The following is a 20,033-nucleotide window of genomic DNA, read 5'->3' as shown; positions in this document are numbered from 1 at the left end:
AACCAATAAACTTAATATCCCTGGTTATCTGTATGTCACTTAAGCATTATGTGGTGACATATAAGTGGATCATGTCTTGAGTGATAACCAAAAATGGTCTGTAATATATGGATATAGGAGGGAAACCTGATCCTGGTAATACTATGGATGTGGCCCACATATGGTCACAAGTGTTGTGACTTATCACAGATGGTCTGATCCTGATCATTCGTGTAGGGGACATGTGAGCGGGGGCATCCTATACAAAGAGTTTGTATAAGACCTAACCACGAAGTGTTAACGTCTCGTTATATAACACCGTTCATATCTAAGACTTCACTTCACTAGGATGACCATAGGTAACATGACCTTAAACCTGAGTAGGTTAGGAACTCCTGCCATTCAGGGCGGTCCTTCGATTTGCATGGGTGCGAGTGGCTAGAACGTCGACTCAAACCTACCATTTTGGGGATTTGTCTGATTTGGGAGCTAGGAACTCAGCTTCACAAGATGGAATTCACTCCTTCCCCGAGGTGGGAGTAAGTAGATATATAGCTCCCTTAAAAGCTAATTCCAAGGCTTGAACGATGTGACACCACACACCTTCTCATGGCCAGAGAGGTATTCAGACATAGTAGGACTATGTTGTATTGTTCATTAGAGGGATCAATGGTACTTAAGGAGGAAGATGTAATTACAGGGACAAAACGGTAAATTAGTCTACTGTAATTACGATCATCTGTGAAGGGTCATCGTACTGATGATTGGTTATATTCAATGACATAGAAATATATCTATGACAATAAGAGTTCAACTGTCGGTCTTTAGTGGAATGTCTGGTAGTTAACGAATGGTGGATATCGTGACTAAAAAGTTTAGTCAGCTATTCACGTACCGTTGGAGCTTCGAGCCATAGGTCAATAAGGTCCCCTTGGTAGCTTGGATACAAGTTGAAAGTCAATTTTTGGGTCAATTTAAAATGTTCAAATTGACAAAAGAGAGTTCGATTATATATGATATAATTGAACGAGTTAATTAAATGTGATATAATTAACTTTATGTATCATATACATTGATTTGGAGGAAATTTTGATATAAATATGATTTATGTTTAGTAGAGGAAAAAATATTATAATTAATATTTGATATTAATTTATAAGTTATGAATGTGATAAGATCACATTCATTGGACGGTTATAAAGGAAATGGGAAGGTGCCTCTTCATTCTAAATAACGGAATAGTGCATTATAAATAGTAGACGGTGTGTTGATCTCAGTGTACGCAGGTATTGTGAAAAAGATAGTGTTATCGTTTAGAAAATCAGTGCCTATACGATAGTGACTGCACGATCACTTACATATATGATATTGCTAAGCGATCATATACCGATTACACCGTCGCGCGCTATTATCTAAACGATCATTTACCTTTTTCCTAAGCGATCGTTTAGCTCTTGGTATTTATTAAACGATCGTATAGACGATCGCTTAGTTTTTCCTACGCGATCGTTCGGACGATCGCTCACCCTTTTCCTACACGATCGTTTACCTTTTCCTACACGATCGTATAGACAATGCTTACTTTTGCTACACGATCATATACTTTTCCTAAACGATCAAGTATATTATCTATGCGATAGACGACCACATCTCCCACTTGCTTGCCCGTTGTGTACGGTCGCTCTTCCTCCTTTCCTCTGCCAAATCTGAACAAAGCCCACATTTTAGATTCTCTTCCAAGAATACTGAGGTTTCTAAGTGGTGTTGTCTTCTCCGATTCCTTCTGTTTGAGTGGTAATTGTTCGAGGTAGACGGTTGGGCTTCAAACTCGCTGTGAAGAAGAAATCTTCATCTGGTATGAGTTCTCGATCCTTTTTGCATTATGAAAGTAAGTTTGAATGTATATGCGGTAATTCTATCACAATGAATTAGAAATATCCGCTTCCACTCGTAGGTACTCTTGAATAAGAGTTTCTTCAAGAGGGAGTTACAACTCCCTCCCAAAATTATTTTTCAAATAAAAACAAATTAATTAAAAATTAATTTTAGTAAAACATTAATATATATTTATATGATAATCACTTTATCATATAATATAGATATTAAACTATATGTTATATGATATATAATCTATAATTTAATATTGTATCCAATACAATATAACCTATAGCTTAATTATCTCATTAATGATATTTAATATAAATCTCATTTATATTAAATTTAATTATATAAATCCAATTCACATAATTAATATTTGAATCATATTCAAATATTTATTTCCTCTCAAATAAACTTTATATTATAATGTATTAAATACATTATAGTAATTATATCATATATAATTAACTTAAGATAATTATATCACATATAATTGATTTCCAAAATTAATTTGAACAATTTAAATCAATCTAAAATTGTTTCTCATTTAATCCCCGTTAAGCTACAGAGGGGACCTCATGGACTTGTAGCTTGAAGCTCCAATGGTACTTGAATAATTAATTAAACTCCTTTAATTATATTATTCAATATTCATTAACTGTCGGATGTCACAAACACACTTTCTGAAACTTCACTAAGCAATTGTGCGACACTTGTTCCTGCTCACGAACAAGTCAGCCAATTCGAATACGGACAGTCGATGACACACTGGATGCCTCTCGCTAGAGGCTGTCTCTTATACACATCTAGATGTGTATAAGAGACAGTATTTGGGTTGGTCCACAAAAATCTTCCAACCCGGCTCAACCCGGACTATGTACACCCCTATCTCTCGCAACCTCTACCCCCGTTTTAGAGAAAACAGTTTTAGAAAACGGGTTTGGAGAAATGGTTTTGGCAAACAGTTTGATTGTAAGAATAGAGAAGAGAAAGATTGTAGTAGGCTAGAAAGCAATAAGCAACAACAACAGCTTTATAACATACTACTCCGGGTATGGGGAAGTGATGGTTAGTCTTATCCCTATATAGTGAATTCTGAACAAAAACACATCCGCTACCCTTGCATATGGAAATGGGCAAGTGATCACTCACTAAAAAAAGTACATATAAACCAAACTACCTAGCAAAAAGAAATACATAGGATGAAAGCATAGTAAAAAGAGATGGAGGCGATCTCCCCCACTCAATTGGTTGACGTCCCCGTCAACCGACTCTGCTCGAGCTTAGTATATTGTTGAGTAGCCGTCTTTGAGGCCTTCCATGTGCTTCCAACGAACTTCTCTGTCTTGGAGGCTTCTCCACTTCTCCAGGAACTCTTCTTAGCTTTGCCCTGGTCCTTCCGCTCTATCGCTCCTTCCTGCAAGTCTTTCGTTGGCTTCTTCTCCTGCCATTCTCTTCATTGTGGCATGCGACGAGTCACCACCCTACATCTCTCCTCGGCATGGTTGTGATGATAGGGTTTCAGTCTACTTACGTGGATGACAGGATGAATCTTCATCCACGATGGTAACTGCACCCAATAAGAGGTTTTTCCAACCCTTTCGATGACTTCCATCGGTCCTCTAAAGTTGCTCACGAGGCAATGTTTTCTTTGCCCTCAATTTTGAAACTGTCCCAGGCACAAATTTACTCGAACCCAGTCTCCTGGTAGGAACTCTCGGTGTCTAGGCTTCCTTCTTCTCCTTCTCCTCCTCTTTGGAGTCGGAGACTTATGTAAACTGTCCGGTTCAATAACACGACACTGCTCAAAGACACGTAGAATGTCTTGGGGGGCCTTCTCTTCCACGATTTCGACTGACTCATGGGTAAAGTCCTTCTCCAACTGGAGGGTCGAGATCATCCTTATCCCCTTTGGCCGTCTGATCTCAGCATGCACAATGGTGGGCATAGACCCGGTGATCACTAAACACTTGGTGACAGGTATCGGTATTACCTTGTGCTCAAGCAAGAACTCCATTCCCAACACCACATCAAATTCATCCATCTTAACGATCACAAAATCGGCAAGGCCACTCTAGTCTCCCAACTTTACGACTGTCCTCTTTGTCATTCCTGTAACCGGCAAGGCCTTAGAGTTCACTGCTTTCATTTTACCTGCGCCTCCTTCCCAACGGAGATTAAGCCGTCTGGCTTCTATTTCGGACATAAAATTATGAGTGGCCCTCGAATCGACCATGGTACTTTTGGCCGATTTATGGTTGACCCAAGCATCAACATACATCAGTCCGCCTCCATGGGATCCCTTTTCTTCTCCTACATCCTTTTGGAGGGTAGCTAAATATCTCAGGGTCCCAACTCGTGTGGTTTTATCTTCCTCTGCTTGCACATTCTCGTCTTCTATCTGAACAACTTTTCCTTTCCAGTCCAAAGCTAATGAGGCTCGGAAAGCATTAAAGATGGCTCTTTTGTGACATTCACTCGCTTTATGCAGACCCTTGCATATATAACAGGATAAGGGCCGATAAAAATTCTTCTGATTCTGCCCTCACTATGTATTTCCAATCGTCTGCTGAGAAGGTCTACTATCCCCATTGTTATCTTTATCTCCCCACACTACTTCTCGATGGGCTCGAATCCTTGCTCTTTCTCCCCCTATTAGGGGATCTCGAATGTTGCCTCATCTTTTGAGATTCATCAATCAAGTAAAATAGTCATTCGGCCGCTGCGTATACGGCTGGGAGATCCTATATTCTCTGCTCATACAGATTTGTTTTTGCCCACGATTTTAGGCCTTCGATAAAACAGAAAATTTTGTCTTTTTCAGACATGTCTCTTATATCCAACATTAATCCGGCAAATTGTTTCACGTAGTCCCTAATAGTATCAGTATGTTTCAATTCCTATAGCTTGTGTCTTGCCAAAATCTCAATATTTTCGGGGAAGAACTAAGAACACAACTCTTGTTTCAGTCTCTCCCACGTGTCGATGGTACACCGTCCCACTTAGACATCCATGAAACAGAACCTCCGCCATAACTTGGCATCCTCTGCTAGGTGCATCGTTGCTAGGGTGATCTTTGACTCTTCAGCTGTTGTGTTCGTAGCCTTGAAGTACTGTTCCATGTCAAAGATAAAATTTTCTAGCGTCTTTGTGTCGTGAGCCCCACAGAAGGGCTTAGGCTCGGGAACTTTTACCCTGTTGAATTGGGCTACACCCCCCGACTGGGGCTTTACTTCCCACCGCTCTCATGATGAGGTTAATTTTTGCACTAGTGTCTACAATCTTTACCCGGATGACATCGATGGTGGCTCGAAAGTCCTCAGACATTTCGATCACCATCTGAATGATCGCTCTCTACAAGCCGTCTAGTTCTTTGACACGCTCTTCTATCGGGGCAACAGATCCCGAGGAACCATCCCCATGCTCAGGAGGCCTATCCATAGTAGTTTTTGCCTCTAGGGTCTCAACCCTTGTCAACAATTCCCTGACGGGCATCCCGTCTAAGTGGCTAGCCACTGCATCAATTTCATCGTCCTTGTCGGCGACTTCCTATAACCAAGTCTCTAGGAAACGGGAGTTCTATTAAATAGAGCCTTTGCTCTTCAATCTCGATCAATCGGTCAACATGGGACTTGCCCAACTGCTTCGTAGCAGACATGATCACAACTTCTTAACTCTATGAGCTGACTTGGCTCTGATACCAACTATCACAATCGCATTTTCTGAAGCTTCACTAAGAGATTGTGCGAAACTTGTTCCCGCTCACGAACAAGTCAGTCAATTCAAATACGGACAGCCGATGGCACACCAGGTGCCTCTCGCAACCTCCACCCCTGTTTTAGAGGAAACGATTTTAGAAAACGGGTTTGGAGAAAAGGTTTTGGAAAACAGTTTGATTGTAAGAATAGAGAAGAGAAAGATTGTAGTAGGTTAGAAAGCAATAAGCAACAACAAAAGCTTTATAACATACTACTCTGGGTATGGGGAAGTGATGGTTAGTCTTATCCTCATATAGTGCATTCTGAACAAAAGTACATCCCTAAGAAAAGTACATATGAACCTAACTATATGGTTAGTCTTATCCCCATATAGTGATGGTTAGTCTTATACTACCCTTGCATATGGAAATGGGCAAGCGGTCACTCACTAAGAAAGGTACATATAAACCTAACTACCTAGCAAAAGGAAATACATAGGATGAAAGCATAGTAAAAAGAAGTGGAGGTGGTCATGCAGTCATGGGCAACATGCCCTGGACAAGTATGACCGTAACATTACCGTGACATAGAGCACTCCATTGAAGACCAACAGCTGCACTATTCATACTACAGATATATTTCTGTGTTTATTGGATATAACTAGTCAATAGTGCGATGACCCTTCACAAATTGCTCGTAAGTACAGCTAGGCCAAAATTCTGTTTACCCCCTATAGTTACATCTAACTTCTTAAGTACTACTGATCCCTCTAATGAACAATAAATCATAGTCCAACTATGACCAAACCCCTCTTGGGCTAGGAGAGGGTGTTGCGTCACATTGTTCAAGCCCTGGAACCAGCCCTTAAGAGAGCAATTTATCTACTTACCTCGACCTCGGGGAAGGAGTGAATTCCGTCTTGTGTAGTTGTGTTCTCAGCTCCCCCAATCAGACAAATCCCCAAAATGGTAGGCTTGTTGAGTTGGTAATCTAGCCACTCTCATCCATACAAAACAAAAGACCGCCTTCATAGGTAAGAGTTCACAACTCACTCAGGATTCAGATCATGTCATCTATGGTCATCCTAGTGAAATGTAAGTCACTATTATAAACGGTGTTATATAATGAGACTAGTCATTTCGTGGTCTGGTCTTATATAAACTCTTTTGTATAAAATATACATGCTCACATGTCTCCACATGAATGATCAGGATCAGATCATTTATAACACTTTATAACAATTGTAACATCCACAAAGTGGGTCGTACTCGTAGTGTCACTAGGATAATACCTTATCCATCTACTACAGATCATTTAGGTTAGCACTTAAACATAATCCACCTGTATGTCTCTACATACATGTTTAAGCTATAGTCTATTGGTTTGTGGGTTTAATGCTACTAAATATCAAATAAAAAATCTCATATTTTATTAAATAAATAAAATATTTGTACAATATAATTACAAACTACAGAACCCTATGAGATTTAGGGCATCAACCCTAATAATATTGTCATTCTATCATGAACCTTTTTTTAAGTTCAATATGGATGAAGAATTTGAACTTCGGATCTTTTAGTTGATCCATATACCCACTATGGCATAAACCATTTTTTCTATCTATTCACGATCTCTCTTTTTAAAAGATCAGACTATCCATTTCCATATCTTTATGTGGGACAAAGGTGTTTTTTATTTATGAAATTGAGTTATCTAATCACCCTTAGGTTAAAATATCACCTTGGTTAAAATTTTCAACTCAAATGAATCTTATTATGACTTTGAATAAAAATGTAAGAAGTTCTGATTATTCACTCTCATACATTTAGTTGAACTAGTTATACATTAATTTAATCGAATTGAGCTAGAAATTAAAATTGAAATTAATATGTCTCAACAAGTGAGCTAAAGTTAACTAGTAGATCTCAATAAATATATAAGAAATCAATTATCATCTAAAAAGTTGATAATTTAGTTTTATATTCAGCAATCATTAAACTTAAAAAAGGAAAATGAAAAAAAAAAAAAACAATATAGATTTCAAATATTCCTAACACAACTCTATACATTAATGCCCACCCAAAGAAAGGAGAAAATCCATAAATATAACGGGAACATACCTAATTAATTACAAAGGTTTAAATCCTTATTTATTATCATCCTTCTTTCTTTAGTACAATTATAGTTTTTAGTACAATTTAGAGATGATTATAGTTGAAAATACATCAGATTGGGATTAGATTATCTGTCGACAAAGCGTTTCTCTATTATTTCTGGTGAATTTTGGGGGCCAAAATAGGAAAAAGTCTTCATAACCTTGATTTTGTATTTCAGTCACCAAAAAACATGGATTTTTCATCACGATGGTTGTTTGGATCGCTGGATGAGAAATATGTGGAGCACCGTTTATCTTTTGATTTTGGAAGGATTGGGATTAGATTATGAGGTTTTGTTTTTATTTAATGCATGCCTTGTTTAATGTGAATTGTCAATTTTATAATTCCTTCTATCATGACATTTTGAAAATAGAGATGGAGCCAAATAAAACAAGAAAATTTGGAGGAAAGTTTGCATTTATTCTTGGAAAAATATTTAGCTATTATATGTAGGGTTGTGTACTATTAGTAAGAGATGTGTCTATGAAATTTAGTTATGACATAAAAGGATACATCAAGAGAATTCCATAGAAGCCGAAAATATATGATTATTATCTATTTTAAAAAAATCATTATTATGAAGTTAAAATTAAATTACTCGAAACAAAGTAATATAAAATTTTGTTTTTGTTATTGTATTTATCGAAAAAGTATATAATTGAAAAAGAAAAATTAAAAATATCAACAAAAACTCCAAAGTATACAAATACAAAAATTGTTTTTAGTTATAAAGGGGTGTGAATGTATTTATAAAATTAGGTAAAATAAATATGGTTGAAGATATCTGTGAGTTAAATGAACTTTATTAGGCGGGCCACTGTATCTAAATGGATTGCAATTAGATAAAAAAAACACTATTCAAAGAATATAAGCCCACAAACAATTAGAAACAAATAAACTAAAAGAATAAAAGTTTAGTAAAACAAATCACATAATCTAAGAAACGAAAGAAAACGTACATTACTAAAACGTACATTACTAAATAAGGAAAGAGGTTAAATTTAAAATTGAGAATTACGAAATTAAAACTAAAAAAAATATAAATCAATTCCTATATGAATTCCCTTCAATTTTTAACCTCTCTCACCACATCCCTTTATATAAAAAGCAAATATATAATGATAAATTGCCATCATCAATTCATCAAAACTCATTTTGCTGTAACTTTACTCATGTCCTCACTTTGGAATGAATAAATGACTAATCGCAATCGGACTATGAAACACTTTATTCAATTTATTAAGTAACTATTTTTCATTAAAATTTAAATCTCATATCAAATAATCTATATATTCTTTTTCTAATGGAATAATATCTTAAAGGCAACCATTTCACTTCAAAAAAATTCTCAAAATACAATTATAGATGGAAATAAAAATTTTAAAATAAAGAAAGAAAGAAAAAAAATGATGAATTGCAGTACCTCTTCATTAACTTGGTAAAATGTTTTCCTTTAAAGAAAAAAAAATTCTCTTCATTATCTTTTGAAATATTTGCTTTTCAATGTTTTGTGGAGTTTGAATTTTTGCTACGACAATAAATGCATTGACCATCAATTTCTTTATTTTTATAGGAACATCATACACCTATACGCTTACAATAGAAAAGTTGTCTCATCGTCATCAAACCTAAGTAGTCATGTCCCTTCCATATCAACTTATATTGAATTACTACTTGAGTTGAAGAGCCACCTTATTGAGGGCAAAAAAGGAATTATTAAAATATGTGAGGACAAAAAGAGAAGGAGAAAATTCTTCCCTTTATAGTAATTTTCTCCTTTATAGTCCCGTTTAATATAGTATGGATTATCATCATTCTTTTGATATATAACTTTCATTTTTATCAATTTTAGTCCAATAAACTTCACTGTCCTATTTATTAGACCTTAGGAAAAAAAATCATTTTTGTACCTGTTATTTTGTTGTTATTTTAGACCTATGAATGATGTAACTTCAAATATATATGTATGTATATTAACATATTGATATGAACAGGTATTTAAAGTCATATCGTTCATACAAAAGGAAACTTCAATTTGCCAATTGGTGCTATGAGATGATTTTGTCTTTAAAAAAGGTATTTAAAGTCACATATAAAGTAGGTAAGGCATTAAGTGTGAGTGAAAGAACATTTTAATATAAAGAAACTTCTAACAACCGTTGCTTTACAAGACCTTGTTAAAGGTAAATTTTTACATCGTAAGTAGTTCATCAATGATTTTCTCTTGAAATACTCAAAATTTGTCGTTAAATACAAAATTAGAAAATTATTTCAAAGGATAAAACTGTTTAAAATATTTACAATAGATAGTAAAATTTTAGAACTGTCAATAATAGACGTTATAGACACTGATAGACTTCTATTATTGTTTATTAATGTCACTATAGACTTCTGTCTATCAACGTTTATCATTGATAATTCTAAAATTTTGCTATATTTTATAAATATTTTGGTTCATTTTTTTATATTTGAAAATAGCCCTACACAAGTGGAATCAAGTCAATTTGAACTACAATAACTATTTGATTTAATTATTAATTTAGAATCGCCAACGACCTATTGTGTTCAACCTCTAGAATCCATTTATTTCACTTCAAAATCTAATTTTGATACTTTAATTATAGGGTAATTGCAATTGGTAGCATTTTTTTTAAGAATAATAACTAAATGTATAACATCATTTAAAAAAAATTGCAAATATAGACAAGTCTATTAGCGATAGACTTTTATCGTTGATAGACTCTTACCAGTGATATAGTCTATCATTGATGACTATTTAAATTTGTCCATATTTACAATTTTTTTATATTATATTATAATATATATATATATATTAATACTTTGGGTCTAATGACTATATTTACAACTGTGCCTTAATTATATAATTTAAAGTAAAGTAAATATTAAGTAGAAAAATGACATACCAAGGACCTATTGCCCTAAAAACTCCAAATCATATCAAAAGGAGGAAGGAAAAAAAAAAAGTTCATTTCTTGTCATCACCACCAAAATCAAAAGTACTCATACCCTCAATAACCTTGAGAAACGCCGGGCGGGATGAAATATCATCCCACCATGCCTTGACATTTGGTCGATCATTAACCATTGAGGCCCACGGCGTCTTCATGAAGTAGAACGTGCAAGGGAGGTGGTGGAGATCGGCCAAGGTGTACCATGGCCCGGCCAGGTACTTGGTGCCACCTAGGCGCTGCTCGTACACGTCGAGAACAGTGCCCAGACGCTCCAAGTTCTGGTTGATGAGGCACTGGTCGGGCTCGTGGCCTCGAAGGTGAGCAGTGAAGAACTCGTGGATGATGGGAGTTATTGCAGAGCTGTAATGGTGAGACTCAACCTCCATCCATTGCTTCACAATGGCTTCTTCTTTGGGGCTTTGGTGTTGCAATAGGAGATCTGGCCCTGTTTCCTTGTGCTTGTTTGCAATGTAGCTTGTTATTGCTCTTGATTCTGTGTGTATAAGTTCATAAGAAAAGAGATTTTTTATTTTGTGTCTATTTAATCTTTACAACTTCTGAATGCATTATGTTACGTTTTTTTAAAAAGAACTTTTGGTTTCTAATCTTCCCAGAAAAGTAATCCAATTTAGTTTTTGAATTTTAATAGGTAATGATTTAATTGATGTAATTTTAAATTATAACAATTTAGTTCTTCAAATTTAATAAATAACAATTTAACTTTTATACGAAAATTTAGGATAAAAAATATTTTTTTTTCAATGTGAAATCTTAAAAGTCTTCTTCATTTCATATTGAGAGGGAGAAAGTAAGCTACGAGTGAAAGGAGATGGAATAATATATTAAGTATTTTTATTTAAAAAAATTAAAAGGTATATTTTTTAATTTAAAAAATGTCATAACCGTTTCGATTAACTATGGATCAAAATTGATGGAAATAAACTATTTTACTAAAGCTCGTTAAAATATCAAATCTAAAAACCGAAGGATCTATAAACTATTAAATTCAAACTTCAGTGAAAAGTCGAAAGTATTTTTTTGAACAATGATTAAGTCAATCTAAGTTGTATCTTATTGATCTCGTGTCGCCTTCATTTATTATACAACCAATTGACACCTAAGTTTTTTTTTTGCTTATAGTTTTAGATATTTAAGAGACACAAGAGTTTTAATTTAATTGAAGTGGGTAACATAAAAAAGGGATGAGAGAGAGATACCAAATAAGGTGACATCACCATCTTCTAGGGCTGGAATCTGGCCGAAGGGCTGAATAAACAGAAAATTCTAATGTTAATATATATAAAATTAAAAAACTGCCAAATATATATTTTGGAAAATGGAATAAATACGTTGGCAAAATCATGTTAACAGCACAATTTAGTAATAATTGATCTATTTAATTATATTTTTTGAAGTTAGATGTTCAAATTTTTGTGAAAAAGATGTGAATGTTAATAAAAAAAAAAGTGAAAAGAAGAGTTTGATATTTGCACAATGCAAAATAGAATAATGTTCTTGTTTAATAATCGTATATTTTTTTTAGAATTAATCTTATAAACAATTAACTTATATGTTTTAATTTGTAAATTACTTTTCACAAATATTTTTCAAATTCAAGTCAAATTTAAAAAAAAAAAGAAAAAAAAAACCATTTGTCCCTGAAATTGGATTAAGAATTCAAATATTTCTTTTAAAATATAAACCTAAAGTAAATAAAATTAAGAAAAAGAGAATTAAAAATAAAATTGTTATAAACTAGACCTCAAATGTTGATCTATATCTAAAGACATTCTATATCAAAGTTGAGACAACTAATTTAAAATATTATAAATAACCTCTAACTAGTAAGATTAGATAATGATCATATTTCTATTTCATCATTCTTCGAATTGAAAAATGAGTTTGAGTGCAAGATCCACTCATCAAATAAGCAGAAACGTCTCAATCTTAATGATATGATTCAATCAGCCAAAACTTCTCAATATACAAGGGAGGTAATTAAAATAAGTAAAAGAAGAAAAATATCTAAAATTTGTTGGATGAGTCTATCACGAGTAGCTAACCAATTTTATACTATTGTATGAAACATCAACTATAAAAATATATATAGACTTTCAAATCAATTGTCCAACCTTTACAATGGGATCCTTTTGAAACTTACATCATTGCAGACCAACATTGTAAATATATCTAATTTTGGTATCGATTTTAAACTGACATTGTAGCTAACTATCATACACTTTGATGGTAGTTTTGAACTGTCATCATTATACAACCATCACTAATGACACCTAGAAAGATGAAATTATTGTAGTGAGACAACCATATTATAACGATTTTGTTCTGTACAAAGCAATCTTATAAATAAAATTGAGCTTACTTAAGATATTAGATTAAAAGAAGGAAGAAATAAATGAGAGTAGAAAAGGGGAGAAGGGAGTGAGAAAAGAGAAGAACAAACATTGATAGCCAAAAATGGAGGTTGCTTATGTTCACCATTGAAAAGGTCAACGTGAAGAAATTGGAAGTGAAGTTGCTTTTCATGAAGGCAAATCATGACGGTCAATGTGCATGTCGAGATCGGCAATCCGTACACCTTCACCGCCATTGAAACAACACAAACCGATCAAAAACAAGTCAATGACGGATTTCTTCTCCCTCCTCAATTTATAGCTAAATTTTAGGTTAGATTATCAAAAATATACCCCCACAATTATGAAGTTTTTTTTTTAAATATATCCCATACTTTAAAATATTTCCTTTGTATTATAAAACATCGATAAATTTAAAGATGGAAAAGTTGTATTGGTCTATGTATTAAAATATTTTTTTTAGTTAATCGATGATTTAACATAATATCAGAATAAAAGACTCCGTATTCAAATCTCTACAATACTTTTGTCTAATCACATCATTTAGCATCAGTAAGTTACATGTTGTCGTATTCATCTTTTCAAACCTTGATTTTTTTTTTTAAATTTATGGTTTTTCAACCCTAATCTCCAAATATACTTGACATATATTTTTACATAAATAACATATAAGTTGATACAAATTTCTCCATCCATGATTTTATTGAGTTGTTTTGAAGCAAATAACAAATTTGGAAGATAAAAATGAAAATTTTTGAAAATTCGACTATCATTAAAACCAACCCATATAATATAGGAGTATTTTTATAATTGAACCTAAGTGGACGGCTAATGAGGATTATGTGAAAGGGAGCGAAAAAGAAGGTTGAATTTGCAAGTAATAGAAACTTAGATAAAACGAAATTATGATTTTGAAGAATCCAAGAAGAAAGAGTCTGAGTTCGTTAAAACCAAGGTCAATGGTCAAATCCCTCTCTTAATAATTAAAAATTAAGAAACAAATAAAAAAAATCCTCTCGAAATTTGCTCTTTGTTTTAAAATATTCCTACATTTTCAACTTCCTTAATTAAGTTTCGTTTATTAATCATTTGATTTTTTTTTTTATAGATTTCGTTTGGTAATTATTTAGATTCCATTTGATTTTTTGTTTTGTATTTTAAAATTAAGCTTATATCATTTACATTTTTTATAATGACTTGTATTTTTATCAAGTACAATAATTGAATTCTTAGTTAAATTCTAAAAACAGAAAAAAAAAAATTTGAAAACTACTTTTTTAATTCTCAAAATTTGGCTTGGTTTTTTTAAACCATTAGTGTAAAATAACTAACAAAGAAAGAAATTTAGTGATGGAAGTAGTGTTCATATACTTAATTTTCAAAAACAAAACAAAAAACAAACTGATTACCAAACTTCTTATCAATGGTTTCAAATAGTCCATAGCCTATAGATTTTTACTTCTACATCTAAATTTATTTCTTTGTTATTTACTTTTTATCAATGATTTAAAAACCAAGCCAAAATTTGAAGACTAAAAAAAGTAGCTTTTAAAATTTTATTTTTACTTTTAGAATTTAATTAAGAATTCAGTACTTAAGAAAGATACAAATCATTGTAAGAAATAAGAAAAAAATAGACTTAACTTTTAAAAACAAAAAACAAAAAACAAAAGGGTTATCTAACGAGCCTAAAAAATTTGTTTTTATTTTTAGAATTTGGTTAAAAATTCAACTATTATACTTACAAAAGATGCAAATTATTATAAAAAAAATGGAGAGAAAATAAGCTTAATTTTCAAAAATCAAAAATAAAAAAACAAAAACAAAATTACCGAATAGAGCCTAATAATTGGACAAAAAAATACATTTTTGATCCTTGAGTTTTGAAGAATGGTGCATTAGTCTCTAATGTTTTAAATTGACCAATTTAGTTGATGAATTTTCAAAAATATGTTAAAATGTTCTTTCTAATTAAAAAAAACAATTAAATTAAAAATAAAGATAAGATGAACTCAATGACCACATTAATTAGAAAAAAATGACCAATCCTAAACATTAGGAGCTAAATGCAGGTGTCACTTACAAAAGACCAATTTATGCATACTTCATTTGATAAAATTTTATTTTTGGTTTTTTTGTTTTTGAATTTATGTTTATTTAGTCACAACTTTCTTACCATACTTTTTCCTTTTGTTAAAGAAACATTTCAATTCTAACCAAATTTAAAAATTAAGACTACTTTTTTTTCTTCTCAAAACTTGCTTGGATCTTGAAACTATTTTTAGAAAATAGATAAGAAAGAAAATTCATAAGTTAGAATAATATTTATAGATTTAGTTTTAAAAAACAAATACCACGTTTGATAATCAATTTGATTTTTTTTTTAATTTTAGAAAAGTATGCTAATTTTTTGTTTTTGTATTTTTTTTTTTACCAAAGTTTTCATCTTTCTTAGTCAAATTCTCATAACAAAAGTTTTGAAAGACTAACTCTTTTTAAAAAAAAAAAAATTAAAACTTGATTAAATTCTTTAAAACTCTCTTAAAAAGTAGATAATAAAACAAAAATCAATAAATGAAAATGAGATTCATAAACAATACTAAAAGTTCTAGTATGATCTAAGTTTAAATCTTAGTAATTAAATCTTATAAATTACCTACAAATTTTTCAAGAAAAAAAAAAAGAGAAATCAAACTATTCACCTTTACAAATTGAACTATTAACAAATAACAAATTGTTCTTTAAATGTTTGATAAGAATCTAAAATTCAATCAGATGAAATTAAAAGTAAAAGTAAAATTATTATTTTTTCCCATCTACAAAAACCTTTATTACAAGCTAATCCTTTTCTTACCAACCCATTAGTTTCTTCCTTTCATTTCTTTTCCATTCAAAGCATAATATAATCAGCCAATTGAATTTACACATAAGTAAACTTATCACCTCTCCCTTTCTATGTCTAGTATTGTTAGCCATCATATAAGATTATATGCTGAGATAAACGAATCTTAAACTTGCTTATAAATATGTATAATCGTTTAAAAGATTAAAGGATTCAAATTTTCCCCCTACATATTGTTGAACTAAAAGAATCGTATGAGATTAATTTTTTGAAACAGACCTAATCAATCCATTTGGATTAAAATCAAATATTTTTAAAATGCTTAAACATAGAATTGAAACTCAACACAACCATCATGGATTGAGCTAGTGACAAATAGGGAGTATGACCTTGATAAAGAACTAAAGTCATGGATTTAATCTATGGTAGCCACCTACCTAGAATTTAATATCCTATGAGTTTTCTTGACACCTAAATGTTATAGAATCAGACGAGTTGTCTCGTGAGATTAGTTGATGTGCACATAAGTTGGCACAAATATTCACATATATCAATAAAAAATGGTTACCATATGAGGTCTAAGATATCAATTTAACCTCTCAAATTTGAATTCATCTCTAATTTTGTTTATGTATTTTCAAATGTCTAAATTTAGTCTACATATTTTTACCACATAACCAAATTATATCTAAATTACAAATAAATAAATAAATAAGAGTACGTTTGGTAGAAAATTCAGATTCCGTTTTATGTTTTCAAATTTACCGAATTTAGTAGAAATGTGTTTGAAAGATAACTCGGATTCTGTTTCTGAAAACTGTTTTTGGATTCTAGGATTTAAACCGTGCCTATTATGAAAATAACATATTTATGTTTTTATTATATTCAAATTTTGAATTTTAAAGTTATAAACTCAATTTATTTTTTAAAAAAATATTATGTAATATTACAAAATAATAATTACATAAATTTCTTTATTGTTAACTAAATATTAGTGGATAACTAAAACTATTATTATGGTTTATAAGTATAAACACATTTTAAACCAGTATTTAAATTAACATTCAATTTCTAAATATACTATCGAGACACATATTTAAAACATTGAAAAACAATTATATTTTTATTAACTCCATTCTTCTTAAATTTTTGTTTTCGAATTTTTTATTAAAAAATCTAAATAACGGTTGATTTTTGAGTCAAAAGAAACACATTTCCCACCGCACTGAGTATTATATCACCTTGAGATTTGCTACCCTATTTTCAACGACACACTATCCCAAGTTTATTGCTTTGACATTATAGCACAAAATGGGAGAAATTTGGAATAATAATTCAGTTTTCAGTGTCCACAATATTCACTTTAAATATTAATTAGGTTTCTGATTCATCTAATTCTTTAACTATATATTTATATTACAACAATAATTTCAAATATCAACATAGTTTGTCAATCTAAATGTTAACTTAAATGAAATCAAGGATTGTTTGGGACACTCAGATGATAGAGAACATGAGGAGTTTTGATGTCTGGAGAGTTCGGATATCTGGAAAGTTTTGATCGAGTATGAACGATCGAGTATGTTCAAGCAATGAGATGATATACGATACACGGAAGGAAAATGACGGTGAGATACGAAACACGTTTCGAAAATGGGTCCACAAACAATTAAAATCGGTGAGATAGGATAATTGGCTTCCAAACACTGAGGTGATATAGGATGTGGGGATATATCATCTCATGTTGGGCCTCTAAACAGTCCCTAATAATCGTAATCGATCTTTAGAAAGATTTGACATATATCATTTAACCTCTTAAGAAGAGAAGTATCTTAACCATTAGATGATGTTCGAGATATGATATATTGATGATTGAATAATCTTCCTATTAACTCAAGTATACTACTGTTCTTTAAATTAGTTATGAATAGAAATCCACACCTATTGTGTCAAGTTAAGAGGTCTAAGCAGCTAATGTCTAATATTTTCATGGTTAGCTAGATCTTAGATTAATTCAGGTTAAATTTCTTTATCCTATGGTGTCCTTTATTTTTAAGGCAATGTGACAATCCTATTTCTAGGCTTGAAGTCTCATATCCCTTTGTGACATCCGATTATACCCTAACCTTATCATCATTAGAGCTCTGCTAAATTGATAAATTAAGTGGACAATTTAACTTACTGATTTTATCTTTAAAATCAACAAAGATAATGTGTATCATAAAGTGGTATAAAGCACTACGTTATTTAAGCCATAATAACCCTAGGACATTCACATTGTTGAACCCCTAGGAAGATTTAACTCGTGAAAAATGATAAAATAATAAACTTTATTAGATCATAAATCATAGCTACAATATAAAGTTCGATTAATAAAAATGAAATAGAGTAACTACAAAAAATAAATAAATGAAAAAAATGCTGGAAAATACAACTTATAGGATATTGGGACAAGTCCTCAATTCCTTAATCTTTCTCTAGGTTGACTCTCATTTTTCAAGAAAGAATCTCTTCTCACCACTTGCTTTCACAGGACAAGATGACCTAGAGTCGTTATGGCTCAGAGGAACTTTCATTCTTGAGGTTACTGACTTTGAAAAATTGAGAAAACATCTAAGGGGTTAATTAAATTACATAAATGGTGAAAAGTGTTTGTGGTCTTGGCGATGGAGATTTGTGTCCCTAAATGGAGAGCTTCTCATCTTTGTATAAGCTCCTAATCAGTTGAGGGGGGCCAAAATTCATGATCTAAGGGTTTACCAGGAAAAATCGGGGCTACCCTGAAGGAAATCGGATTCCCGCGGAAGTGTGTGATCGTCGTGCAATTTGAAAATTAATTTTATAAAATAGAAAATCAGTGATTTAAACATAGGATAAACATTAAATAAACCTAAGCATGGTTCTGATGAGGATGAAAGGGAAGAAAAGATCCCATCTTTAAAGATTTCCTTACTCTAGATTTTCCTCTCCTTTGGTCACGAACAAATTTGAACCTCTCAATGAACAAAGGCACCACAACAAGAGTTTTCCGTGTTGGGTTTTATGCCCTAAAACTCGTAGATAGTAAATGTAACTTTTGATTGTTCGTTAATAAATTATTATTGATGTTTTTCCACAAAGCGTTATTGTTTATATTATGTTAATCATGACTAAATAACTCTAATCTAATAAACTAATATCCTGAGTTGTTGTATGAGTCTTGAGCTTTATGTAGAGACATATGAGGATCACTATTCAAGATACAACCTAAAGGGTCTATAGTATAAAAATAAGGTTGGGTACCTTATCCTGTATCATTATGGATACGACATACTTTGTATTTGATACAAATACAATGATTCAAGTGTTCGTGTAGGAGACATGTGAGTGGGGTTATCCTATGCAATGCGTTTGAATGAGACCGGACCACGAAATAGTAACTCCTAGTTGTAACACTGTTGACTAGTTAGGTTTCTATTTCACTAGGATAACCTAGGCAACATAGTCTCAATCCCAAGTGAGTTATGAATTCCTGTTCATGAGGCATTATCCTTTTATTTGTATAAGTGAGAGTGGTTGGCTCACCGACTCAATAGGCCTACCATTTTGGGGATAAAACCGAATGGATAGTTGGGAACGTGATTTCATAAGATGGAATTCACTCATTTCCTACTTTAGGAAAGTAGATGAGTTTTCCCTTAAGTGGTGTTTTCAGGTCTTGAACATCGGGTCCTGCCCTCTCATTGGCCTGAGGGGGATCTCTGTTTGTTGGTTGGACCACAAACAGGTTGTTTATTAGATGAACATTGGTACTTAAGGATGTAGAAGTAACCCAAGGGTAAAACGGTAATTTGACCCAGATGGTGTTACAAACACTCGTGAAGGACTAACTTGTTGTTATTGGTCTATATTCGTGGACACAGTAATATATATACAGTGAGAAGAGTGCAACTATGAGTCTATAGTGGAGTGCACCCACAGTTAACGAATATTGATTAACTCGGTTAATGAGTTTTGCTAATTAATCTTATATCGTTGGAGCTTCTAATCTGTAGGTCCATTAGGTCCCACTGGTAGCTCAAAAAAGGATATGAGAAAATTAAAGTAATTTGAATTGTTCAAATTAACTAAGGAAAAATAATATAATGTATGTTGAT

General features: G+C 32.1%; 1 protein-coding gene across 1 annotated transcript; it reads right to left on the bottom strand.

Moving 5' to 3' along the window:
- Positions 1–10,697: 10,697 nt before the first annotated feature.
- Positions 10,698–13,291, bottom strand: LOC120084593 (glutathione S-transferase F13). The gene is made up of 3 exons (XM_039040401.1): positions 13,145–13,291; positions 11,901–11,949; positions 10,698–11,176 (listed from the first exon to the last, which is right to left on the bottom strand). Exons 1-3 carry the CDS (start codon positions 13,289–13,291, stop codon positions 10,698–10,700), a joined length of 675 nt encoding a protein of 224 aa, XP_038896329.1.
- Between the last annotated feature and the right edge of the window lie 6,742 nt (positions 13,292–20,033).

This window comes from Benincasa hispida, chromosome 9 (genome assembly GCF_009727055.1).
Source record: "Benincasa hispida cultivar B227 chromosome 9, ASM972705v1, whole genome shotgun sequence".
Taxonomy (NCBI): Eukaryota; Viridiplantae; Streptophyta; class Magnoliopsida; order Cucurbitales; family Cucurbitaceae; genus Benincasa; species Benincasa hispida.
This window is presented reverse-complemented; position numbering and strand designations above follow the sequence as displayed.

Excerpts from the sequence above, each read along its gene's own strand:
- LOC120084593 (XM_039040401.1), bottom strand. The coding sequence starts at position 13,291 with ATGGCGGTGAAGGTGTACGGATTGCCGATCTCGACATGCACATTGACC. Across the intron at positions 11,950-13,144 it reads CTCCATTTTTGGCTATCAAT|CCCTTCGGCCAGATTCCAGC; the intron begins GTTTGTTCTTCT and ends CTGTTTATTCAG. Across the intron at positions 11,177-11,900 it reads TGGTGATGTCACCTTATTTG|AATCAAGAGCAATAACAAGC; the intron begins GTATCTCTCTCT and ends TTATACACACAG.